The 22,374-nt window shown below is 33.8% G+C and overlaps 1 protein-coding gene across 1 annotated transcript in view; it reads right to left on the bottom strand.

Annotated features, from left to right (window-relative positions):
- The window catches only part of LOC149542818 (20 kDa chaperonin, chloroplastic-like), an 86,480-nt gene extending 66,412 nt beyond the window's left edge, over positions 1 to 20,068 (bottom strand). Inside the window, exon 1 of the mRNA XM_089795759.1 lies at positions 19,838 to 20,068. Within this exon, the coding sequence (XP_089651885.1) occupies positions 19,838 to 20,068 (231 nt within the window). The remainder of the gene's footprint in view (positions 1 to 19,837) is intronic.
- Between the last annotated feature and the right edge of the window lie 2,306 nt (positions 20,069 to 22,374).

Raw genomic sequence — 22,374 nt, 5'->3', positions numbered from 1 at the left:
CACCTTCCTTCTTGAGAAAGGTCTCACGATACTAGAAAGTATCACCTGGTAATTGCAAAAACATGTCTGGGAAGACAGTGAGCACTTTTTAGTAAGACCTAAACTTTTTGGGAAGTGTTTTGGATACACTCTTAGGTTCTCTTCAATCCTTTAGTGTTGCATTTTGAATTTGAAATGTTTTGATTTGAATTCAGTTCCACTTTTTCTGTTGTTAGTCATTTTGGTCACTAGTGGCATTTGGAGATCTGTTGGTGTTGGGATGTTGGTTAGTCTTCTATTTTGATCTTTGTGATCCTCACATGTTGTATGCCATGTGCATTCATTCTTTTACAAATAAATAAAAATCTTGGTTTATATTTCATCCTTGTTCCAAGGATCTCTATGCGGGGCATTACACATTATCTACATAACATCATCTATTTCTATATCTTCTTCATCATTATTGTCTTGTTCTTCCTTGTCATCTTCATCATCAATATCACTGACATGTACAAAAAAATCACTCTTTTGAAGAAGATTGTAGATATTCTTCCATGTAGTTGTAGCTGTCTTCACCATATGTTCAATATCACTAACCAATATCATACAAGTTGTGAATTTCAGAGTAAGTTTTTCTTCATTACTCTTCATGGATTCTTTTACTTCTTTATCACTAAGACTCAACATGAGCTACCTTAGAGTCTATTCAAATATATCTTTTGCAGTCTTTCTAGCATTTTCCCATCTAGGATTGATTCTTTTCATACGTTCGTTTGGAATTTTCTATACAAGTTGATCAGGTGAATATTTTTATTTACCCAACTTGGACATAATCATGTGTTCAACTTGCTTCTTCTCATCTACATTCCTAGTCTCATATTTGAGAGATTTAAAGTTTTCCATGCTATCTCCTGCATCAATCTCTTTTATTTTTTCTTGAAATGTAGGTGGAGGTCTTTTGAAAATAATATCCTCTACTTTTTCACCTAATTTTGATTTCCTTCTTGATCTGGATGCTCTTCTTGTTAACACTATAGTGGATGACTTGGTAGGTCTGGTTATGATAATCTTACCCTTCTTCTTGATTGGTTCTTCTTCTTCTAATTTAGTTTCTTCTACCCCATCTTTTGCATCATCTTCTTCCACATCATCTCCTTTTCCTTCTCTTCATAGGAGAGTAGAACTTGCTTGCCTTAGTTTTTCTATCCTCTTCTATCCTTTGTTGATTGCTTGAGGAAGCTTAATTTCAAGTTCTATTCTAGCTTTGACTTCATTATAAGTACCAAAATATGTAGCTTTGGGATCCATAGATTCATTTAGCAGTGCCTCAATGATATCCTTGGTGTTGTCAATGTTAACCTCATAGCTTGAAGGCTTAACCCACACCACTCTAGGTTTGACTGCTTGGATTTATATCTTATGACAGTCTACCATGAAACAAACATAATCCTTGTAATCTTCTACAAGTTTCCTAAGAATTTTGAATCTCTTATTCATATTTTCCTTGAATGAATCAAAATAATTAGCCATGATACTCACAAAGTTCTCACCCATCTCTGCTATATACTCATTAATCTAATATAGTATTGCTAGATCTTTTCTCCATATGACTGAACCTTTTGAATTGAAAAACTTTTGCACAAAGAAGAATAAACAAGTTAAGAGTCAACCAAACTTACATAGGTTATTCTTTGAAGTTTTGATGCTCTCCATGTTCTTATTAACATGTATTAGCATTAGCTCAGCAACGTCGAAGGACATGTTGTTCTTCACCACCTTGGAAGCCAGATCAACTACCTCACATGACATGCTGTTGAGATGACTAGAGCTATAGATCTTATGTGCTATCACATGAATTCCAAATTTCAGCTCCATGTTAGTCACACTACTGATCTCCATGCCTCTTCCATCCCATTTCATAAGAGTTTTTCTTTCTAGTTCTACCCAACTTAGGGTTTTGGTAGTCTTTGCCTTATTCAACATTGGGAGCCATGTGATTCAATGAATCAATTTATTTGTAATTTGAATAGGCTGCTCCAACCATAGTAGCCTATTGTGTACATGGATAAGGATAAACCTTATCTATTTTATCTAGAAGTCTTGAGGCAAATGTGAAATGTGTGTTAAACCCTTGGTCTCCAAGTATTGATGCTCAGGTTTCAATGCTCCATTCACATATAACTTTTCCAGAGCCTCATCCATCTCTAGGGTTCCAATATCTTGAATTGAACAATGAAAATGCCGAATGAATATCATTAATAAGTAGTACCTTTGGTGGAATCTACAACTGAGCTCCAAATGGATCAAGCACTTCTGCAATTATTGGACTCAACTTGAAGTGTGGTGCTTTCCAATCAACTCCTCAAACCAACATCTCAGATCCTTTCTTGTTTTTTCTGCTAGAGGATGCCATGCTCGATAGCTTTTATGAAAATATGAAAATATTTAGCAACAAAAAACATAGATCACTACATAAATTTCTCTTTGCGAATAGCTCTTTTAGAATTTACAGTGATAAATGAATTTGATTCCATTCCTTTTAACAATTTTCACTTTCCAATCACCATAAATGCTTGGTATGATCACTTGTTTAGTGACAGACTATCTTCCACTTGGTTCAACCTTAGTGCTCAGTAGAGTCATTCATAACTCAGTGTCCACATAATTATTTAGTGTATCCTGACCTTGCTCAGTAGGGTCTTGCAACCAACCTAGCTTGGTAAGGTCTAGATTTTCCTTAGACACTCGGTAATCCCTTTGCATCTTGAATGTTGATATGGATCTTTCTTTCTAGCTGACTGTATCTAATGTAAGATGTCTACTTTAGAGTCTTAGTTCCAATTATCCCTATGGGAGATCAAGTAGAAATGCTTGAGTAACCCAATTCTTGAGTGACATGTGCTTCATGGCTTGGACTTGCATTCTTAGAGTTTTTGAAATCCATTTTTGCCTCATCTGCTTTCTGATGTTGTCATCCTTGGCTTTCTTTTCATCTTCAATCCTTCCAGTGTTCATATGGTTCTTGGAAAGGTGACCAAGTTTTGTACAAATAAAACATCTTCTAGTGGTGTCTCTTGTCCTCAGGTGATGTTTCACACTGTTTTCTCCAATTTGTCCAAATTCTCTATAGTAGTGCCATCTACACCATGTGTTGTAGTCCCAACCAAATATAGCTTTCACAATCTGTTCTGCTAGGTTCAATATCTTGGTTTTGCATTCAAAAGATTTGTGCCCATGCTTCTTGCATTTGTGACATTTGTCTTCAAATTTAGGTTTCTCTTTGCATTCATTAGCTTTATGACCATGCTTATTGCAATTTTAACATTTTCCATTGAATTTAGCTTTATCATTACTCCAAAATTTGTTTGATGTATGACCTAACTTACCATAGTGATTGCAAGTAGGCCTTTGATTATTTTGAGCTCCTTGCTTGGATGATTCACCTTCTTCTGTGTATCCTATTCTTGCTTTACCTTTCTATCTGTATTGACTTTGCTCATTCAACTGATTCATGTCTACTTGAGATTTCATCATCCTCTCATTGGTTTTATTTTTAGTGTTTAGATCATTTTGTAATCTTTCATTCTGTGATCTTAGATTCATAATTTCTTCATTTGCATTAGTGAGCTAATCAATGAAGTCTTCTTGTTGAAGGGATAGATGCCTAATTTCATTGTTCTTTCCTTTTGTCTCTCCTTTGGCCTTGTCATTTTCTTCCATGACTTAACAAAATCTTACTAACTAAATTTCTTGTTCTCTTTTTAGCTTTCTAACTTCTTCTTGAAGGTTATAATTCTTTTCTAATAGTTCTTTGATTGCCTCATTAGCTTCATCTAAATTTATTTCTGAGTAGATATCTTCAATTATTTCTTTAGTGTAGAGTTTTTAATTCATTTGTACTACATGATCTTTTATTCTTTTTAAGGATTGAGAGAGTTGCTCCTTTTCTTTCTTGAGTTTCCCAGTAGCCAATTCCAAATCTAGCTATTCACTATTAATAACCTTATCTAGTCTGAATACCTCCATTGCCTCTATCTTTGCTCAAGCTGTTAAACTTCTTCTTTGAGAACCACAAAGCTTTGATACCAATTGTTGGAAATATAAGATAAACTAGGTTACTGAGAGGGGAGGGGTAAATCAGGAACCAATAAAACTTAATCTTAATTCACCAATTAATCCTTCATATGTATTTTGATCTAATTGCATGCATGAAAAATTGAAAGCATTAAAACATCCATAACACTTTGACACAAGATATGGTGACTTATAAACCTTCCAAATAGAAAGTAAAATTGGGGTGGGGATGATACCGACAAACTTTAGTATTGTAGTATAAAGTTGGCTGGTTAAGGCTTACAATTGATCATTTCTTATGATCTACCCTATTAGGAGCAATAAGAACTACTAGGTCCACCTTGTGAAAGGATTTACAGAATATAAAATGAAGTATGAACTTGGTAAAGATATTTACAAAAGACTATTAAGTCCACCTTGTGAAAGGATTTAATTGTTCCACTTATTAGGATGAACTAGTGGCTGATCTCTGATCTGCAAATCTGATTTGTTGGTTGAGATTCTTTTGGAGTGTAATGATCACCTTGCTATGATATATAAATATTTCTACTCCTTATACTACTTGTAGCCTTATTACTTCACACTTTTTCTTTTACACATATCTTTCATATTCATACTTATTTGGATGTGATACTACAATATGTTACATATATACCAATCTAAATCACAATTCATCAAAGTTGGCTACAATACAAGTTTAACCAAAATACACAAAGTCAATCAAACTTATGGTACTTGAGTTCTAAAGGAAAACTTGGTGAGGTTCTAATACTCAACATCGTCATGCTCTAGGTAGACATAGAATCTTAGTTCATACTAATCACTTCCAAGTAGTCTGAACTTAGTCAACACTGGTGACTTGGTGAATACTAAAAAAATCAACATATAAATTGAATCTCTTGGTTGACATTGCATAGCTTGAAGTCAACACTAACACTACAAGCTTGGTACAAATTGAATCACTTGGTTGACACATCGTAGCTTGGTCAACACTAGATTCACTATACCTACAAACTTGGTAAACATTGGAGAACTCAGTTTGCACTATGCAACTTAGTAAACACTATGGAGCTCAATTTACATTGATATTCATCAACTTGGTAGATAATTGCTTTTTGTGAATTGAATACTATTTCTAGAACTTGGTAGCAACCATAGAACTCGGTAGAACCTAAATTACTCGGTTAAAATAGTAAACTGCAAGATAAGCTCAGTAGCTGCTAACCATTTGATTAACTATGTGTCACTAATAAAAAAACTTGACTATAATGTCAACAAATGATATCATTGAAGGAACACTCATTTGACAAAGGAAGATGGCAAAAATGGCCAACATGAAACTCCCCATAACACTTTATAATGTAGTGTGAGTACAACACTACAAAAAGATGTGCAATATCCTAAAATACAATAGAGTGGCATTTTATCTCAATTCTTTTAAAAATGAATCTAGATTATAATTTGAAAGAAAAACCAACATCACCAGAAAGAGGGCATAACATGTTTTCCAATGATATAGAATTTTTGAAAAATTAAATCTAGATACTCAAGATATGACTTCCAGAGCGCAAAATAGAATCCTTGACTTTGACTGCATAAAAAGGAAACCAAACATTATCAAAATCCAAAATTACCTACGCCATCGTAACAATCTTGGAAAGATATTTTTGATGATATATGATTTGCCAAAAAATACCTTTGCATGCCCAAGATATGGCCAAAAAACTATCAATATCTTTTAGGATAAATAAATCAAATACCTGATAGTTGAATGGTCGTCAAATTTTGGCTAAAAAAGAATTACATCAACAACCTATACCTATGCTTACATGTGTCAGTACTTGGCTAACATACCTCTAACATGTGTGAGTACCTTTTCTCACATGCACTTAGTTTTTTATTTAAAAACAATGCCTTTTTAAAAGGTGTGACATGCATTATTATTATTTTATTAATTTGTTTAAAGCTAAATAAAAATTAGTGTACCTTTTGTAAAGTTTTTTTAAAATTTTCTTTTTTTGCATAAAAAAATAATTTTTTGCCTTGGGAAGTGTGGCCAACCTGGGAGCAATTATTTTTTTGCCTTAGATTACAACTATGTACAAATTAGATGTGCTTTATATGAAAATGGGGGGTTTTGGGGTGCTCTAAGCCTAATGGTGATGTATGTTTTGTCTCAAAGTGACCAAAAATAAAAGACACCTAGATCTAATAAAAAAATCTAAAAAATAAGGCCAAACCTCTCATGAAGAGAACAAGGGCATGAAAGTTTGAAGTTTTGATACTATGTTGAAGTTGGGAAAAACTCAACCCACAACTCCCAATAATCACTTGTATGCAAACACCTAACACAAAAATAGAGAAGAAAAGCTATGAAGGCTTGAATTCAGAGATCCACAGATGATGAGACATTCATAATGTGCAAAAAAAATATTGCAATTGTATTGAATGAATAAATACAAAGAGAGATCAATCCTTATAAAAGGAGATCAAAATCCTAATAGGTAACTAACCTAGGTTGCATTATAATAATTAATTATTATAAGCTTAATGTTTAGTTTAAGTAAACTAAAGAGAAGAAGTGATTTAGTAATTAAATAAACATGATTTAATTAATAAGGAGTGCAAGTGCCAAAGTTCCCATGTTTATTGCGATGAAATGAAAAAATGAATAACACAAGAATTTAAATTAGAAAGTCCATTTGGAGAAAAGTCTAGTTGTACATTTAATTATGAACATGAAATGTAATGCCATGAAGAGCTTGTAATTTGTGAAGACCAATTTGCATCAAATTTACTTGAGCTTTAATGTTTATTTGATTTGAGATCTATTACTTGTAGAAGGTTGATTTAATGTATCAAATGAAGACATGTAACTTTTTAGGTGTTAAATAAAATTGTAGATCTGGGAATGACAAGGCAACTAAATTCATGCAAACGCGACACAAGAGATCAACAACATGTTTTAATTGATTACTTATTTCAATGTGTATTGCATGCAAATCTAAATGAGATGAAGATACATACTATTAAAGGGACATTCATAATTAGAGTGGAACCTTTTATAAAACTTGTTAAAAATAGGAAATTATGCATTTAATAATCAATGAAATTAGTCATAAGGCATATAGAAGAATATTATTATATGTGATAAGAAGATAGAAGCATGAGCCATCAAGTTAACAATATGAACTACATGATGAATAGTGACTTCAAATTGAAAAACATGGAAAAGGGAAGGCATCTAACAATGAGGTATTGTATTCGTTCAGAGAAAGAAACCAATGTGATAAAATGAGTAACAACAATCAAGGCATAAGAGTAGTGTGGAGTAAATATGCAATACCTAGAAGTACAAGAAACATATAATTTAGAATTAATTTTTGTTATGTAATAAGTTTTTTGTTATTTTTTTATAAGGACCTTTTCATTGATTATCTTGAATTATATTTTAAATTATATTATTATATTATTTTATATCTATTTATGAATATTTTATATTTTATATTTTTTAAAAATAATTTTATATTTTAATAATAATAATTTTTTTACCAATAGTTAATTTTAATATTATATATATATGTATATATGTATGTGTATATACATGTATATATGTAATAGATGTATACATGTATATATTTAATAGATGTATTACACATAATACATACATACATATATGTATATAGGTATATATACATATATATATGTATATATGTCTATATATACATATATAGTATATATATATATGTATATATACATACATACATATACATATATACATACATATATACATATACACACATATATATATATACTATATATGTATAAACATACATATACATATACTATATATGTATAAACATACATATACATATACTATATACGTATAAACATACATATACATATACATGTATATATGTATATATACATGTTTATGTATATATGTATGTATACATGTATATATACATATATACATGTATACATATATAGTATACATACATACATACATACATACATATATATCAATAGTTAAAATTCATATGTATTTTAATTTTATATATATATATATATATATATAGGTACCTTTTCATTGATCATCATAAATTATACTTTTAATTTTATTATTTTATATCTATTTGTGATTACTACATTTGTTTAAAAATAAAAAACACTATTTCAAAAAAATCAAATTTCATTTATTTATATATTAAGATTAACTATTTCCAAAAAAATATATTTTTTATAATTAAAAATAATTATTTAATTATGAAATAGTGAAATTAGTGTATATTTATTATTTTATATTTGTTTGAAAAAAAAAAAAACTTTTTATAATAAGATGTAAAAGTGATATATTTTTTGTTACTCTTAGAGATTCTTTCATTTTTATAAATATTGTTCACTTTATTTTATTTATATTAGTTTTTATATAAGGACATTTAATTATTATATTTTCTTGTGTACTTAAATTCATAAGAAATGAAATGAAAAATATATTAAATTTGACAATTTAAAATATTTAACCAAAAAGAATTGTCCATTTAATAAATTCACAAAATTTATAAAGCTATTTTTCAGTTTACTTACATCATTTATATAAATATTATTTTAATATAATAAATAATAAATAAACCATTATAATTATACAAAAGCATTTTAAAAAAAAGTACTCATATGATATACCTCACAACTTTAACATTAATATCCAGAAATTATGTGATGTAGGGGCATCCAGAGGTATAAGGGCAATCCCGTGTCACCCAAAAAAAATACTTAGACTTAGTTTCTGTTTCATGTGTTTTCATTTTTGGATACCCATTTGGGTCAAATAAAGGTTCCAACTCTCACAGTTCCACTATTAGTGTTCGTGTAAATCTCAAAAAAATAGGAGTATGTAATTGAGCCATCATTTTGGTGAACTAGGAGGTGTAAATTGGCTAGATGAATGTAATTGTAATTTAGAGCATTCTAGAAAAAGAATCAGGTCAAAAGGCCGCACGGTTTGAAAGTTATTACAGTTTTTTGGGTTTTGGAGACCTCCTAAGAATGCTTCAAAGTCAGGTTAGCGGCATTAAATGACCTCAAAAAGGGCCAAAAAAATGGGGTACAAGCCAAGCTTGTCCATAGGGCTATAGAGCGCTTCGAGAGCTTTCCAAAAATGTAAAGGGTTCGTCAATCAGAGCTACGGTTCAAAAGTTATGCCTCCCGAAAGTTCGGTTACCGTTTTTGGATTCTTCTAGATTTCTGCCGACTTCTAACGTAGCTTCTAGAACCTTCTATTTGGTCGGTGGATGCCTACTAGCACTTTCTAGAATGTACTCCTAGTCCTTAACCCTTCAGGGTCTATTTAAGGAGATTTTTGGCATTGTAAAAGGCAGTTCAGAGTGGAGTTTGAAAGGAGGTACTGAAAGGAGAAATTATCTCCACATTTATGCTATTATAAGCCCTTAGGGCATGTTTTGAAGTTTATTTTCTTTGTACTGAATGTACTAGCTTATTTTTTAGTTAATACAATTTCCCTTTTCTGTTGTGTCCATTCTGTTCTTGGGTTGTGTCCCCATCAAGTGGTATCAGAGCTTGTTTTCCTGAGTGTGTAGACAGAGCGCCGACTGTGAGGTAGTTTGCACTAGGACTATGTGGTTGTGGGTTTGAGTTGAGAAGATGCCTCCACGAAGAGAGCGTGGCAGAAGGGCCAAAGCTATTAATCCTAAGGAGGTTAGAGCCCTCCAAAGGCAGGTACAAGCATTGCAGGAGGAGCTCCGTAGAGGAGCAACTGTGGCCGCAGGTGATGAAAGTGAAGATGAAAACGAAGAAGATGAAATGGGACCAGAAGGGGAATTTGATGGGGAAGTTCTGAATCATCCAGAGGAAAGGCTTTTTAGGGCCATTACTAAGTTTGGGAAAATACCTACAATTGAAGTGGGTGTATTTTCAGGAAGTCTGAAACTAGATGAGTTGATCGATTGGATCAATGAACTGGAAGAATAATTTGAGTATGAGGATATCAGGGACCCAGATAGGGTTAAGTTTGCAAAGGCCAAACTGAAAGGCCATGCCAAAATCTGGTGGCAAGAGGTCCAATTGGAAAGAAATAGAAGAGGAAAGGAGAAGATCACAAGATGGGATCACATGGTGGACAAATTAAAGAAGCAATTCATTCTTGTGGACTACGAGCTTGATTTGTTTAAGAAGATGCATGGGTTAAAGCAAGTAGGAAGATCAGTCCAAGAATATGCAGAGGAATTTTACCAACTCTTGATTAGAGTGGGGCATGTAGAGGCAAATAAGGAGAAGGTTGCTCATTATATCAGTGGGTTGCGACCTAGCATCCAGGAGGAATTAAGTCTGGTAAGAAAGACCAGCATTGAAGAGGCATACCAGTTTTCCCTACGAGTTGCAGAGAAGCTGAATAAAAGGTTTGAAGGAAGACAAAGAGGGTGCGGTCAAGGAGGAAGGGGAAGCAGTAGGTCATCTGGAGGCCGCAATGAAACCCAAAATAAAAATGAAGATGTGGGTACTTGCAGGAACCAAAGGAATGAGGGTTTCAACCGCTCCCATGATCAAGACTTTGGAAATCAGAGAGGAAGAGTTAGAGGATGTGGACAAGGAAGAGGAGGCTTTCATGGTACCTATTTCCATTGCAATGAAGAAGGTCATCGTGCCTTTGAATGCCCTCAATGACAAGGAAGGATAGATAGGAGAGCTGAGGGCCAAGCTAGGGTTGCTCATGTGGATGAGGATGCACAATCATCACATTCAGAGGATGCAGAAAGAGGAGAGACCTTGGTAAATGAAAGAGTCCTACTAAGTGGTGAGATTGAACCAGGACAACAGAGGAGTTTGTTTTATACCAGATGCAAGTGTGAGGATAAATGTTGTGACATGATCATTGATGGTGGTAGCACTGATAACTTGGTATCAGAAGAGATGGTCTCTAAGCTGAAGCTCAAGAGGGAGAAACATCCCCAGCCCTATCAGATTGCTTGGGTAAAAGATGATCATAAGGTCCTGGTAAGTGAACAATGTTTAGTGAAATTCAAAATTGGGAGTTACCATGATGAAGTTCTTTGTGATGTTATTCCGATGGATGTTTGCCATCTATTGTTGGGTAGACCATGGCAGTTTGATAGACATGCAGTACATGATGGACATGCAAACACATACTCTCTGAAAAAGGATGGAGTTCACCACAAATTGAAGCCCATGAAAAAGGAAGGTGAAAAGGTATGTAGCAGTGGTAGGATTTGTCTTGTTGATTGAAGGAAGTTTTTAGATGGCATGAAACATCAGCATATGTGCTATGCTTTTATTCCTAGGAAAGATAAAGAATAGGGTAGTGAAATACCACTTGAAGTTTTAGATTTACTAGGGGAATTTGGAGATATTATCTTTGATAATGTTCTAGATGGATTGCCACCAGTAAGGCAAATCAATCATCAGATAGATCTGATTCCAGGAGCTAGTTTGCCTAACAAGGCTGCTCACAAGATGACTCCTACTGAAACAGAGGAGCTAAATAGACAGGTTTAGGAGCTGTTGAGGAAGGGCTTGATTCGAGAGAGCCTGAGTCCATGTGCAGTACCTGTAGTACTCGCACCAAAGAAGGATGGAGAGTGGAGGATGTGTACAGATTCTTGAGCTATAAATAGGATAACCATCAAGTACCAGTTTCCTTTGCCAAGGATGGATGATCTTATGGACTGCTTGAGTGGAGCTCAGTACTTCACAAAGATAGATCTCAAGAGTGGCTATCATCAAATACGGATTTGAGAAGGAGATGAGTGGAAAACAACCTTCAAGACCAAGGAGGGTCTTTATGAGTGGTTAGTCATGCCCTTTGGATTGATGAACACCCCAAGCACCTTCATGCGGCTCATGAATGAGGTACTTAAGAAGTTCTTGGGAAAATTTGTTATTTTCTATTTGGATGATATTTTAATTTTCAGCAAGACTTTGGAAGAACATTTACTGCATATGCATAATGTCCTTGAAAGGCTAAGGGAAGAGAAACTGTTAATTAATATGAAGAAGTGTATCTTTGCAAAAAGGGAGTTAGTCTATTTGGGGTTTGTTATATCACTCGAAGGTCTCAAAATGGATCCAGAGAAGGTAAAAGCCATCTTGGAATGGCCTACTCCAAGGTCTGCTACTGAGGTAAGATCATTTCATGGTCTGGTTAATTTTTATAGGAAGTTTATTAAGAATTTCAGTGGCATATGTGCACCCCTAACTGATACAATAAGAGGGGATAGAAAAGAGTTGAAATGGACTGTAGCAGCCGTGAGAAGTTTTGAATTGCTAAAGAAGAAGGTAACAAAACAACCTGTGTTGGCACTTCCAGATTTTAGAAAGGTTTTCCAGATGGATTGTGATGCCAGTGGCAATGCTATTGGGGCTATATTAAGCCAAGAATGTAAGCCTATTGCATATTTTAGTGAAAAATTGAATGATGCAAAGAAGAAGTATTATGTTTATGATCAAGAGTTCTATGCAATAGTTCAGGCCTTAAAGAAATGGAGGCATTATTTATTGCCAAAGGAATTTTTTTTATATACTGATCATCAAGCATTACAGTACCTAAATAGCCAAGGTAAATTGAATCAGAGGCATATGAAGTGGGTAGAGTTCTTGTAGAGTTATTGAAGCATAGAAGTGGAAAATCTAACAGGGTTGTAGATGCACTAAGTAGGAGACAGTTGTTGCTTACAATAATGCTAGTTGAAGTAGTTGGGTTTGATGAACTCAAGAATTTGTACCCCGAGCATCCTAATTTTGTTGAGGCATGGAAAGCTTGTAAAGAACCTATTGCTGTAGATAGAACCAAGTGGTTAGACTATTTGATTCAGGATGGCATGTTGTTCAAGGGTAGTCAATTGTGCATTCCAAGGAGTTCCATGAGGGAAAATATGATTAAGGAGAAACATAGTGGAGGAATGGCAGGACATTTTAGTCGAGATAAGACCATTTCCATTCTTAGAGAACATTATTTTTGGCCTCAAATTTCACAGGATGTGAAGAAGTTTGTACAGAGTTGCCAGGTTTGTCAAGTTGCGAAGGGGTTTAGTCACAATACTGGCCTATATCAGCCATTGCCTGTTCCATCAAGGCCATGGGAGGACATAAGTATGGATTTCATTCTTGGATTACCAAGGACACAAAGGGGTAATGCCTCAGTATTCATGGTGGTTGATAGGTTCTCCAAAATGGCACATTTCATTCCATGCCATAAAACTCATGATGCTATCCATATTGTAGACTTTTTTTTCAAAGAGGTGGTAAGACTACATGGTCTTCCAAGGAGTATAGTTTCTGAAAGAGATACTAAATTTGTGGGGTATTTCTGGAGGACATTGTGGAAGAAGTTGAGAACAGACCTAAAATTCAGTTCCACGCATCACCCGCAGATTGACGGCCAAATAGAAGTGGTAAATAGAAGTCTGGGAAATTTGCTGAGATGTTTAGTTGGGGATAAGCCCAAGGGATGGGATTTGATTCTACCACAAGAAGAGTTTTCTTACAATAACTCTATAAATAGGAGTATTGGAAAATCACCATTCCAAATTGTATATGGGAATAGCCCAAGGACTGCACCATAATTGAGGAAGATAGAACAAGGGGAGAGGACAAGTGCTGAAGCTGAGGAATTTGCTGAACATATCAAGCGTCTACATGAGGAGGTTCAGGCACACATTACCAAGATGAATCAAGAGTATAAAGCTAGGGCTGATCAAAGGAGAAGACATAAGGAATTCCAAGTAGGGGATCTAGTCATGGTGCACTTACGAAAAGAAAGATTTCCAGCCGACACTTACAACAAGCTGAAAATGAAGAAATTTGGCCCCTGCAAAATTTTGAAGAAACATGACTCAGGAAATGCATATGAGGTGGAGCTGCCAGATGGTATTCACATTTCTCCCATTTTCAACATTGTAGATTTAATAGAATATCATGATGATGGTGCAGATGAGGAACTGGTGTTAGAGCCATGTCTGATTCTTGCTTCTAAGAAGGAGGAGATAGAAGACATTCTAGATCATCGTGTGGGTAGGAGTACCAGAAATAGATAGTATGAAGAGTATTTGGTCAAATGGAAAGGACGACCGATCGAGGACTCAACTTGGATTTTAGCAGCCGAGGTTTCCCATTTGGGATTTCCTCTACCATTCATAAAGTGACAGGGTCACTTTTCAATCTACCCTGGGTGTCTGATGCAGGAGCATCCAGAGGTATAAGGGAAATCCTATGTCACCCAAAAAAATATACTTAGACTTAGTTTCTATTTCATGTGTTTTCATTTTTGGATACCCATTTGGGTCAAATAAAGGTTCCAACTCTCACAGTTCCACTATCAGTGTTCGTGTAAATCTTGAAAAAATAGGAGTATGTAATTGAGCCATCATTTTGGTGAACTAGGAGGTGTAAATTGGCTAGATGAATGTAATTTCAATTTAGAGCATTCCAGAAAAAGAATCAAGTCAAGAGGCCTCACGGTTTGAAAGTTATTGCAGTTTTTCAAGTTTTGGAGACCTCCTAAGAATGCTTCAAAGTTAGGTTAGGGGCATTAAATGACCTTAAAAAGGGCCAAAAAATGGGGGACAATCAGAGCTTGTCCATAGGACTATAGAGTGCTTCAAGAGCTTTCCAAAAATGTAAACGGTTCGTCAATCGGAGCTACGGTTCAAAAGTTATGCCTCCCAAAAGTTTGGTTACTGTTTCTGGATTCTTCTAGATTTTTTCCGAATTCTAACGCAGCTTCTAGAACCTTCTATTTGGTCGGTGGATGCCTACTAGCACTTTCTAGAATGTACTCCTAGTCCTTAACCCTCTGGGGTCTATTTAAGGAGATTTTTGGCATTGTAAAAGGCAGTTCGGAGTGGAGTTTGAGAGGAGGTACTGAAAGGAGAAATTATCTCCACATTTATGTTATTGTAAGCCCTTAGGGCATGTTTTGAAGTTTATTTTCTCTGTACTGAATGTACTAGCTTATTTTCTAGTTAATACAATTTCCCTTTTCTGTTGTGTCCATTCTGTTCTTGGGTTGTGTCCCCATCATTATGTGAGTTAAAATACTTGAAAAAATATTGCTTAGATGATACAAGTTCCAATTCATCTATTAGTTAAATCGTGGGTTACAAATACTCGCATACAAATTCGTCTATAATGCATTAGTATATGTGATAAGAATTTGTGAATTTTATTCTTTTAATGTATTTTTAATATTTAAAAATTTGAAAAATTTAAATAGGACTTCATTATTGCTTAAAAATTATTCACACAATGCCAAGCTAGCATCAATCAAATGACTAAAACACATGGCAAAAGTAATTTAGCACCATGAATGTTAAACTGTACGGACCAATGACATAGTAGACTTTGGTTCATTCCTTTTTTATGCCATGTTCAAGTAGATAAATGTCTTTTTTTCAAATTTAATGATTGAAAATTGGCTCTATGAACCATCCATTTACTAGTGCAATATTTGTAGTTGGTTTTCACTCTTTTACACTTCTGTTCCAAGGAAAGATGACACATCGCACACCATTGTTATTGATTAGATAATATATCTTAATTTTTTGCAAGACATATACTAGGTGTATTATTTGGCTAAACTATCAAAATCCCATCTATTCTAGTAGCTATGGCTTTCCATTTTACAAACTACAAACTACTGGTGTACTTCCTAAGCTATAGTCTCCACAGGGCATGCATGAAATAAATTGACCAAAATAATTGACACCTATACATTTTTTTCTTTGCAGTTTTAATATGTGTCAATGTTTTCACCCTACTGGCTTTATAATTTTCATATGAAGTACTGGATCATAAAAAATAGTACAACTAACAACAAGGCGATAAACTAAGATTTAGATCAATCACTATACTTGCTATATTGTAACCTTACTTCTGCTATCTATAGTTTCAATGAGGATGAATAGATTAGAGACCTTTGTCCTAATACAAAAAATCTTATGGTGGTGAAAGGGACATCTACAATGGCATACCTATATTCTATTGAATTTTGGTCAAATAAGTATATATGGGAAACAAGATATTGAGAGGGGGGTGAATCAAGATCTTCAACTTTTGACTTCAAAACCAATTTATTCATTCACGCCTAATTCATCTCATAGATCTACCATTAAAGCTAAAATGCTGAAACATAAATGAAATATATCACATCCATAAATAGTTTAACACATAACACAATGATTTGGTTACCCAAAAATACTTCAAGATGAATGTAAAACTGGGGTGGAGATGAAACCCCCAGATATTCACTATTGCAACAATAAAGTTAACCTATTAGGGTTACAATGTTTGATCATAACATATGATCTACCCTATGAGGGGTCTTCCTTGTTAAGAGCTTAAGAGACTATTAGGTCTCACCTTGTTAAAGTGCTTTACACTCACAATGAAGTAAGGAATTTGTTAGGAGGTTACATAGAATTGTTAAGACCACTCTGTTAAGAGATTTACCCTATCTCAATTAACAATAACTGATTTAGTACTTGACCCTCAATTTTCTCTAAAAACTAAGCTTGGGTATCCTCTTTGCTATATCTCTGATTTGATCTTCTGATATGATAGCTCTGTTTAGTCATTCACTACTCTGATTGCATTCTATCTTCCCTATCTTTGAACTTCATCTTTAGTCCTTCACATGTGCATAAGGATACTCTTACACATCCCAACAACCTCTCTACAATTCTAGGTTAGAATCCTCCTTAAATAGATATCTTGTGAAGGTTTATTCTTGATTGAAGACTTACACTTCATTATCTTTTGTTGTTTCAATCCCATTTTCTTATTGGTTGAATTGTATGCCTTGAGATCATTACCTTCTGTAATGATGCATAATCAACTCCTTACCTAGCTCTTCAAATATTAAATATCATAGAAAATTTGGCCAAACTAGTTTACATATGTGTTTGTGCCATTCCAAACTTATATGTCAAAATTGAACTACTCGACACTTGAATGCTCTAACGCTTGGTCATGTAAACTTTTTCATGTTGTTACTCAACTTCTATAATCCTTTTTCTTGACACTTAGTAACTTGTCAACATGCTCAGTCTCCACTATATTGCTCAGCTCATTCATTAGCTTAATCACTACTGAATATTCAACAATTGCTATCTTGTTTGATATAAGCATTGTATGCTCAACCTTTACTAGATAACTAAGTTGTAGTGATGACCTTGTAATCTTTCCTAGTAAATGACTAAGTTTTTGGACACTAATCAACACTATAGGCTTAGAGATCAATAATCTCCCCCTTTGACATTAGTGGCAAAAATACTTTTATCATGAAATAATTTTGTTAAAAAATATATACTCTCCCTGAGACCATAATAAGATCCTCTAAAATCGGATATCTAATCTCTGATCTTCATAAATCATCTCGTTGATTTATATCCTCTTTTGTTTCTAATCCACCTCTCTCCTAGCCTTTCTTTATTTCATATCCCTTGTTATGCTTTCTTATCCCCCTTATTTTTGTCACTAATGGAACTTGGGGCTATAGGGGCTAACCAATACTTATCAAAAAATTGCTGATGACTTGCCATAATATTGGCATAGCCTTTATTCCATAATTCTTTTACTTGCTCCAAAATTTGATATTGAATCTCTAGCTTGCTAGCTAGATCAATGAATCTTGCAATATGTGAGAAATGTGTCTCTTTCTTCAAAATGTCTTTAGCAATAGAGACCACCTTCTATATAATCTCTATATGTGGAACTAACTAAAGTTGAATTAGCATCAATTTGTGCCTGATCTCAGTATCTTTAGTTGTGATCTCGACTGACCTCTTTTGACTAAATATTAATTCACTATAAGAGGATGTGATTGAACTTGCATTCTTTCCTAATGTAATAACATTCAATCTTATTTTATATGCAATGGTTCTAATGAACATGCAATATCTACTATAAAGAATTCTACATCAGACAATTTTAAATATAAAGAATTAATGGTTTGCAAAATTGTGTCCAGCTTGGTGATTGATGTAGAAAGCTCAACTTCTCTATGTACAAGTTCCTATGATACTTTCTATAGTACTTTATGCTCTATTCTTCACTCAGACCATTGTAATAGTTTCTCATTTGTGTGTATGTCTTTTAACTAAATTCTATCAACTAAATGTATTAGCTAATCCAAAATTGTGTGCTATTTGTTCACATCTATGATCTCAAATGCATTTGTAAATATATCTTTGACAATATGAAGTACCTGGCTTCTCTTTTGCGCTCTTCTCAACTATTCTTGTTTTTCCTTATGGCTCAACAAGGTTTGTAACTCTTGCATTTGATCTAATGTAAGATTATTCAAATCATACATAGGTAATGTAATTACCTCATCAAGGCTCACAAACTCATCATCTTCCTCTCCTAAAAGAGTCACATCCTAAGATTGTGAGGGTGTAACACTGAGTAGTAATAATTACAACTATTTCCCCTTTTCACTCAATCTTGATTTTGGCTACTGCACTTGTGTAGAAATCACCTATTGCATAGGTGTCACATTTGTTGGTTCTATTACTTGTGCACTTGACAATTGAATAAGAGGTTGAGTAGCCTCTTGCTCTTTCTATTTTTCTTCATCCTCTACCAATTTGGAGCATGAGTCTTTCTCAAAATTTTTCTCCTTTTTCAAAATTTGTTTACAAGTGAATGATGTATATACAATTAAAGCCTTACCAAGTTGCTCAACCCTTGTATCCTCTATAACTGATGTGACATTAACATCACCAATCTTTTTAGTTCCAAGCTTTGGATATTCAACTATTTGTAATAAAATTTGGTTAGTAGAGAGTTTTCTTGAATCATTGATTAAACCTTGAATTTCCTCTTCTATTAGTATATTTGGATTAGGTAGAGGGGTGTCAGTGTCATCTTCAATTGCGACTATCTCTTTCTATTCACAACAACTAACAAGTTTCTAAATCTCCTCGGTCAGCTTGGCCATTTCCTATTTTTATTCATCTTCAAATTCTATGGCATCTAGGCCTTCCCTCACTTCCATAGATGGAGAAAGAAATCCAAATGCTTCTTTCCATACTCGAAGACTATCTTGCTCAACTTCATGATCTTTATTTTTCAAAACTTTATATGCCTTGTCCCTCAGTATAAACTTCTTGATAAAATCTTTAAGGGCTATAGACATATGAGTTTTCCCTAAATCTGGCATAGCTTGTGCTAATGTTGTCTCTCTTATTTTATTTTCAGTAGACAATGCCCATTTCCACTTAGCATCCACTCTTTTATATAAACCTATTGGAAATCTAGTTCCCAATTCTAGGGGTGTGCACCTGAACTTGATCATCATGTCTATCATTGTGCCTTAAAGCTTAACTTGATCATCATTACTCAAATAATCATATTGAATGTCTTTAAATCCCAAAATATTTTCAGATTCAACCAATTTTTCACATACTTGATCCACAATCATAGGAGGGATTCCATTCAAAATTTGTAATTTGCTAGGTTCATCAAACTCCATCTTTTCATCATCATCCTCCTCCTCTAGTGAAATGATCAATTTTCTCTTCAACTTATCTTGCACTTCAACCAATTTCCTCTTCTTGGATGGACTTCTAGTCAATATCTTGGTAGTGGGTTGTGTAGTCCTTTTTTGGGTGATGATCACTTTGCCCTTTGGCCTCTGAGGTGTCACCATTTCTTGTATATCCTTCTTCAGGTCTTCCTACACCTTAGGTTCTATCACAACAACCTTTTTTCTATTTGGTGGCCCTTGGACTCATAATGGTAGTTTATTTACTTTTTCCTTGCCCTCTATAGGTTGTCTTGATCCTTCTCCTTGTTCTTTAATTCCAGCCTCAACAATTTTTCTCATTCTTTTCTTTCCTTCTTTAGGTGTGCCAATTTCAGTAGTCAACTTGGCAATTATAGTCTCATATGTACCAAATTTCTCAGCACTAACATCTATTTCATCTGCTAGAAGTGCAATAACTATTGCAGTTACCTCATCTACATTTACTTCATAGGGCATTGGCCTTAGCCATGCTACACTTGACAAAATTTTTTATGCATAGACAAAATCTATGTCCATAATGAAACATACTCCATCATAATATTTGTCAACAACTGAATTTGGAGTTCTCATTCTATCCTTCATTTTAATTTTTAATTCTTCAAAGTAGTTATCCATTACTACTTCAAAATTCTCTCCCAATCTACTTATTAAATCACTTAGTTGCTCCATAGTAGTTCTATTCCTATCCCATGTAACTATACCAATGGTAGGGAAATAGTTCTAGACATAGAAAAATATGCAAACTAATGGGGATCCAAAATTTAAAAAAGTGTTCTTTTCTTTTCTTACAGCTTCTAGGTTCTCTATAAGTTGGTGAAATTGTAGCTTGGCAAGATCATATGAATGCTCCTTCTTCACAACTTTGTAGCTCAAATCTACTACTACATAGGGCATGTTGTTCAATCTACTAGATTGATAGAACTTGTGTGCAATTACATGAAAAAAAAATTCAATTAACGAGTCCTCAATTCCATAAATTGACATTCCATGACCATTCCACTTTTCCTTGGTTAGGATTTCAATTTCATTCTTCATTCCATTCCTTATGTTCTTCAGTTGGTCCAATGTAGGGTACCTTGTTACTTGACAAATGATTTCCTTGTTGATTTTGAGTGGCCCACCTTCCAACCATATTTTCATATCATGAAATCAGCTAGGAATAACCTTAATCCTTTTGACTTTAAATTTTTTAGAAATCCTAGGGCACGGGTAAGCTCTTTCTTGACAATGATCTTATATTCTTCCTTTAGGTTTCCATCAACTCAGAGCTTCTCATAAGATGTTCTAATCTTGAAATCTCTGATTTCTCCAACTTTACATTGATAACATAATCTTAAATCTTGAATAGTCAAGACTCTAGCTAGAATTGATGATAATGCTTCGATATCATCAACAATATTTTCAATATTAACAATTTTTTGAAGTTGGGTGGACTTTGGTCATTCCTTATAATTTGTGCATTTCTCTTTTTGATTATTTCACTTCCAAATTCCATTTCAAACTAGGGTTTAAACAAAGCTTTTTGCAAATATCTTCACTCAATATCTAACTTGACATTGAGAATGATACTTACTTTGTTCCACAAATTCTCTATAAAACTTCTATGATTCTTTTTCTCTATTCACTAAACTCACTTTGATTGCCTCAAAATATTCACATGAACTCTTTTATCACTTGGTGAATGCAAATAAATCACCAAATTTTATAAATACCTTTAATCATTCATTTTAGTTCTACAATAAATGTTTTCGTACTTAGTTGGTGTATGATAGTTAGCTCAGTCTTCATTATAGCTTGGTCAAGGTTACTCACTCAATCATAACCAATTTACTTGGTTAGTGTGATATTCTCCTTGTTCACTCAATCTATACTTCAAAGCTCAGTCAATGTAGATTGTACCACTGATGCTCAATGTAGAAAAGCTCTACAACATGTACTGCATCATATGTCCTCTTACATGGTATGAGATGTTTCATCTTAGAAAATCTATTTACAAAAAAAATATAGAATCATCCCCCTTGTTGTCTTAGGTAATCCAAGAAAAAAATCCATACTAAAGTCACTCCAAGGTTTCTCAAGAACCAAAATACATGTATATAATCCAATATTCTAACTCAAGCAACCTAACTTCATAATCATTACCACTATAAAAAATTCTTAAGATTCTACAAGGACCAAACTTCTTCATTTTTAGCTTACTGTATGTTCCAATAGGTAATCTACCTTTCTTCAAATGAACCATCAACTCGTCTCTAACTTAAAACACACGATGTCTTCTAGATTTGTCTGCATTCCCCTTATACTTCTGATTACTTTGTTCCAACCTCAACTTAACTTCCTTCAACACTTATCTTCTCTTCACCAGCAACATTCCTCAAATCTGATGTACCTCTAGGCTACATTCCAATAATAATTTGAAAATATGTTTTCCCTGTACTCCTATTCATAGAATTATTATATGAAAACTTAGCTTTTGCAATACCATATCCAATTACTTGTCTTATCTCCAACTAAACATATCAAAAATTAACCAAGCTTCTATTCACAATCTCTGTATGTCCATCTATCTATGGATGGAATGTAGAGTTAAACTTCAACTTAGTATCCATCTTATTTGACAAAGTCCTCTAGAAATAATCAACAAATTTTGTATCTTTGTCAGAGATAATACTTCTAGGTAATCTAACAATCTCTTTGAAGAAAAACTCTACAACATGCACTGCATCATATGTCTTCTTACATGGTATGAGATGTTTCAACTT

The sequence above is a fragment of the Cupressus sempervirens genome, chromosome 8 (genome assembly GCF_028749045.1).
Source record: "Cupressus sempervirens isolate cs-2001-9-10 chromosome 8, ASM2874904v1, whole genome shotgun sequence".
Classification (NCBI taxonomy): Eukaryota; Viridiplantae; Streptophyta; class Pinopsida; order Cupressales; family Cupressaceae; genus Cupressus; species Cupressus sempervirens.
This window is presented reverse-complemented; position numbering and strand designations above follow the sequence as displayed.